At 35.5% G+C, this 5,930-nt stretch overlaps 1 protein-coding gene across 1 annotated transcript; it reads left to right on the forward strand.

The window, feature by feature from the left end:
- Positions 1-798: 798 nt before the first annotated feature.
- LOC139779963 (uncharacterized) lies at positions 799-1,716 on the forward strand. Its single transcript, XM_071718498.1, has one exon. It carries the CDS (start codon positions 799-801, stop codon positions 1,714-1,716), a length of 918 nt encoding a protein of 305 aa, XP_071574599.1.
- The last annotated feature ends 4,214 nt before the right edge of the window (positions 1,717-5,930 follow it).

Here is a 5,930-nt window from a genome sequence, read left to right on the forward strand (position 1 = left end):
GAACGGTGAATATCATTGCTGAGCGGCTTCGCGAGATGGGCTTGGAACTTGAACCTAAAAAGACTTCTCGTGGAGTTCTCCAGGAGCGGATATATAGACAGACGGTTGGGTATCCGCATCGGCGACTGCGAGGTCTTCAATTGCGGAGCGGCCAAATTTCTGGGCATATGGTTGGATAATAGACTGAGATTCGACCGCCAAGTACAGGAGCTAAGAGGCAAAGTAAACCGTGCCAACTCAATTATTAGATACTTGTGTAGGGTGTCCAAGGGCATGGAGGTGAACACTGCCCTAATGTTATATAAGAGCCTAGTAAGATCCATTACGGACTATGGGAATTTTATCTTTTTTCCCAGAGATTCTCCGTTACAGCTCAAACTGGAGAGAGCCCAGTATATGGGCATTCGTACGGCGCTAGGATACAGGAACTCCACTCCTAATAACGTGATTGTGGCTGAGGCCAAGGTCAGACATTTGAGGGACCGGGCGGTGCTGTTGGGCACGAACTTTGTAAATAAAGCCATTGCTTATAATCGTAATGGATTGTGTGCCAAATTGCAGGGTCTGCTGGAGGGGGAGAATTTTGTTCGTTACAGGCAACCTACCTATAAACCCTCTCTGTTGTCGGAGATTTGGAGGAGGGCTAGTCGGTATAGGCAGCACATTGGGCCGACAAGAAAATTTGAAGTCTTTTAGGGCTCCTTTGGGGCGCACACTTTTAAACCTACTGTTGATCTATCTATCGGCGCAGAAAGAAAAAGTGAGAAGTTCTCGGATCAGACTCTTATCCGTAAAGTCATGGAGTGTTATAATTTGAATCCGGATCCCGAAATTATTTATACTGATGGTTCGTTTAGTAACTCGTCAAGATCTACGGGAGCGGGGATTGTGATCTGTGACCAGGACGTGGCCTATAAGATGAGCCTTCCCCGACTTTGCTCTTCATTTACTGCTGAGGCTTTTGCTGTCTGTGCTGCTCTTCAACTGATGTGGGCCCAACGTGACAGGAGGAATAATGAAATTATCATTCTGTCAGATTGTCAATCGGTCGTCAAATCAATAAATAATAATCACCTCAACGTGCATAAAAATAAGTATATAACGGAAGCTAGAATACTTATTTACAATTTGGAAAGGCATTGTGGTAAGAGAGTTTTACTCGTTTGGATCCCGGCTCATGTGGGAATTGTGGGTAACGAGATGGCCGACGGGATGGCCAAGGAGGCGGCTGAGGAGGGGGCCGACCCCTCCATTTTGGTTCCGGTGGGGGATCTGTTGCTGGGCGCGAGGAGGGAGACGTGGGACGCTACTCAATTGTCGATCATCCGTGACTCGTTGCACAAGGGCACCTTCTATTTTGATCTGTTCTATGACCGTTTGGCTATGAAACCATGGTTTAGTAAAGTTAATGCGGAAAGATACTTTGTCACTCTGATCAATAGGTTGAGAGCCAACCATTATAATTTCGGCTCATCTCTCAAGAGGAAAGGATATATTGACAGCGACAGATGTGAATGTGGTTATGAATGTAAGGATATACATCATGTGCTGCTGAGATGTCATAAGTATGACGATCGGAGAGTCAAAATGGATATGGAATTGAGAGCTGCAGGCTATACGGAGGAAATCGATATTTACCGCCTTATTCAATCTAAAAACTGGGACGTTTTGTACATTATTTTTAATTTCTTAAAGTATACGGGCAAAATGATATAGTGCTTTCGTCGAGTATTAGGTTTAGACTTTCTGTGCCAATTGCCTTCGGGCACAAGGCACCTACTAGTCCTCAGCCGAGGACGCCACGAAAAAACCCCCCCTGCAGGGATAGGTAACGACCGAGAAAACGAGACGAATGTAAAGCCGAATGTATCTCTTGAGTTTATTAGAAGAATACGATTTACATAAAATGAATAAGACGAAACGATTTGATACAGAGCAGTTCACGTCCGCGTTCGCGATGAAAGAGCGTAGAGAGAGAACTGATACTTTTGGTAAAGAACATGGATGACAATAAGTGGTAGATGGTATACGCGACCGCGTGTCGGTAACGCGTGATGGCGCCCCGATATATCGATAGTGACATCGACATCGAGTATGAGAATTTGCGATATCCCTAACATAAGTAAATATAGTAAAATATTTCTTTGATTTTATTTATAAAAAATTTATTTATAAAAAAATTTTATATTTGAAAAAATCAAAGGGGCAAAGTAGCAACTGAGCCGCAACCAACAACGTAGGGCTACGTCAACTGTCCTTCACTGAATACTTTAAAGACGTAGAACTAGTGAGATAGTGCCATGAAACAGTAATGCTGGGTCTACAATGCGAGTCGCAAAGTCGTGAGTGGCAAGAATTGACCAATCACAGTCGATTATTCTCCTCAAATTCGACTGTGATTGGTCAATTCTTGCGATTCACGACTTTGCGACTCGCATTGTAGACCCAGCATTACAGTTGACGTAGTTTTACGTTGTTGGTTGCACATTTGCTACTGTGCCCCTTGTATTAAAAAGTAGTTCAGATCTCAGGATTTAAAGATATTATAGTAATCATTCAGCAGTAAGTCCGGTAAAGAGGAAAAGAATATTAGACATAGAGTTGAGATTTATTTGTAACTTTCAAGCCGATTTTCATAGCTAACTCACTATTTCTCGCCGTTTGTGTTTTAACAACTGGACGGATAAAATTAAAAAGCACGACGTTTTGTTTCAGAAACATAGGAACACATACTTCTTCAAATTCTAATAAGACCTTTGTTAAACTTTCTTACTTTTTAGAAAACTTGATTTTTATCATAAATAAGATAAAAATTCGAAGAAAATAAATGGCATACCATTATTTATTTTTTATTTAAACTGTAATACAGAATAAACACTAAGAATTAGCTCGTTAATTTTATTAGCCCGTTTATTTCCTTCGATTTTTAATCTACTAGCTGAATAATCTAGAACTATAACCTTCATTTGCAAAATAAAAATTATTTAGAAAGGAAAATTTTTATAAAAAAGCCTTGACAATATTCAGAAATATAATTTTACTACACTCTTGATATGGTCATTCTTGAATTGGAATGTTGCGCGTTCAGATCGTTCTTGTTAAAAGGCGGACAGCGACAAAACACAATTAAGGAGAAGTGGAGGCAACGTAGGAAAACACTTGGAAAGTTATCCTTGAAGAGTAAACTTTTTTGGAAAGTATTCTTTTGGGTTTCAGAAAACATGTCCCAAAAGTTTACCAACGTAAACCCTGTGCTAAATGTTTTATTTAACAAAAAAGACTGAAAAAATCGGTTTTTTGAGTATAACTAAAAAAACATTAATTTTATGAAAAAATAAACCATGCCAATCGAAAGAGGAGAAAATTTTACTAAAGAAACATATCTAAAGTTTTCTTAATATTAATATGTGTAGGAGTAATAATTTTTTAATTAACGCTTCAAAGTGCGTCGATGCCGCCCCGTGTGAAGCCGCCTGCAGAGTACGCGGGCGCGCGCGCACTTTTTAAAAAGGGTTGTAACTTTTGATTGGGTCGATAGAATCAAATTTTACAAAAAGCATTCGAAAGTAGACGTAATTTACTAATTTTCAAGTGGTTTAGAAAAATTGAGAAAGCATTTTGAGTATATTTAAATCGAATTTGAAGAGAGGCGATGTGAAATTTTTGACTTATTTTACTAATATCATTGCCATTTATTTAAATTTGCAGATTTTCACTTCTAAACTAAAGCATTATATTCTTAAAATATGTGCTGATAACATGCAATAAGTGAAAAAAATTACAAAAATTTATTTTTTTAAAGTTGGGACCTCGAAATTGATAGTTTTCTTGAAATTTCGTTATTTAAAAATTGATCAACAAGTTTGACTGCAGATATTATTGCTTAGGAAATAGATATTGAAATTTAATAACAGGGTTTTTTAAAGCTGAAAATATGTACTTTAAGATGATACAAGTTTTATTTGAAAAACAAAATATTAAGCAGGTGTATTTTTCAAAAAAGTATATAAAAATAAATGTCGAACTAGAAAATATCGAACTAGAAAATTTCTCTATTTTTAAAGTCGAAAAAGTAATAAAAAAAAAATTTTTTTTGAAAAAATAACTTATGGGATGTTGTAGCTTGGGTCTTAAACTTTAAGACTGTATATCGGAAATATTTTTTTGAAGTATTTTGAACTTATTATTTTAGTCGCTACATATAATTTAGTAAAAAAACTAAAAAAGTCGTATTTACGACAAGAACAGAAGCAAACGAAGAACATAATCGATATTTAAATTACAATATGAATATTGTGACTTAATAACAATGAATATTATATTAATTATGAATATTATATTAATATTATATTATATTATATTAATTATGAATATTATATTAATATTATATTATATTATATTAATAAGTAGGGCCCGGATGTTCAGGCGATTTCTCGGCTCGCGCGCGGAGAACCGCAGCGTGCGAGTTAGTCCATACGCCAGGTCGATTGAGCATTTTTATCGAGGTTGATGGCTTAAGTTAATGTTTTTTTAATGTTTTTTGGGTCGTAGAACAAGAATCTGTAAATAGTTTTTTCGTAAGTCGATGCGATAAAAAGTTATTAACAATTTATTTGTTTAAATTGCCCTAGCGATCAAACTATACATCCTATAAAAAAATGAACTAGAGAAAATTTGTTCCTCTTTTCACGACGAACAAAATGGCGTTTAAATTTTTCCAAAATCTTGATTATTGACGGAAATATGTCAATTTTTAGGTAATTACTGCCTAATATTCACCTACGATCAGCAGCCATACGCGAGGTGTACTGGACTTCCACGCACGTAGGCGCGTTTTTGCAAGTTCAGACAAGTTCAGAGTTTCAATTGTTTTAACGATACAATTGAACGCGAGCACGCACGCCTAGGGTACTCCGCGACGCGTAGGCAGTAATTACCTAAAAATTGACATATTTCCGTCAATAATCAAGATTTTGGAAAAATTTAAACGCCATTTTGTTTGTCGTGAAAAGAGGAACAAATTTTCTCTAGTTCATTTTTTTATAGGATGTATAGTTTGATCGCTAGGGCAATTTAAACAAATAAATTGTTAATAACTTTTATTTACAGATTCTTGTTCTACGACCCAAAAAACATAAAAAAACATTAACTTAAGCCATCAAGCTCGATAAAAATGCTCAATCGAGGCGACGACTAAGTGAGCGGGTGCTCGCTGCAAACAAATGCTACTCTGTCTCCATCCTTTTTCTAGTAACATTCTTTTGTTTTAAGAATCGTTCACATATATTTTTGAGGTTTAACAAAAGGAAATCAATTTGCGAAGCGCCTTCGCCACAGAACAGTCTCCGTAAAAACGCTTAATTTTATGCTTTTTACCCGCCCTTTTGAGTCGCCATTTTATAATATTAAAAATTTTACTTTAGATTTGTATTCAGCAACCTTGAAAACACATTACCTATGAATTTCATGATTATACATTTAACATTTTTTTAATTATAATCACTTTTTCACATTTTTCTTTAAAAAATTGGTTTTTTTCGTTTTTTCCCAAAAATAGGTAAGAGCACATGAAATAAATAGGTAAACTTTTCCATTTAAGGGTAGAAAAACACTTTCCAAAAAGTTTCAAGTGAATTCATTCTTCCTTTCCAAATAACGCATGTTTTTCGCCTACGTTGCCTCCACTACAAAAGTCAATCTAAAAGTTGTAATTAATTCCAGCAACTATGTTTTTTTTACACTAATTGATTTATCTCATAATTTTATCCATAAAAGTATTAAGATATGGTTGTCAAAAAATTATTAATATTCTATGAGATATTTTATATTTCATGTCTTGAAATAAAGCTATGCTAACATAAAGTATAAAATATCTCGTAAATTATTAATTTTTGGAAACTCGATTCTAATACTCTTGTATGCAAAATAAC

The sequence above is a fragment of the Temnothorax nylanderi genome, unplaced genomic scaffold, assembly GCF_030848795.1.
Source record: "Temnothorax nylanderi isolate EJ_2023f unplaced genomic scaffold, tnyl_v1.0 TNYL_tig0252_pilon, whole genome shotgun sequence".
NCBI lineage: Eukaryota > Metazoa > Arthropoda > Insecta > Hymenoptera > Formicidae > Temnothorax > Temnothorax nylanderi.

Coding starts and splice junctions, on each gene's coding strand:
- LOC139779963 (XM_071718498.1), top strand. CDS start 799: ATGGAGTGTTATAATTTGAATCCGGATCCCGAAATTATTTATACTGAT.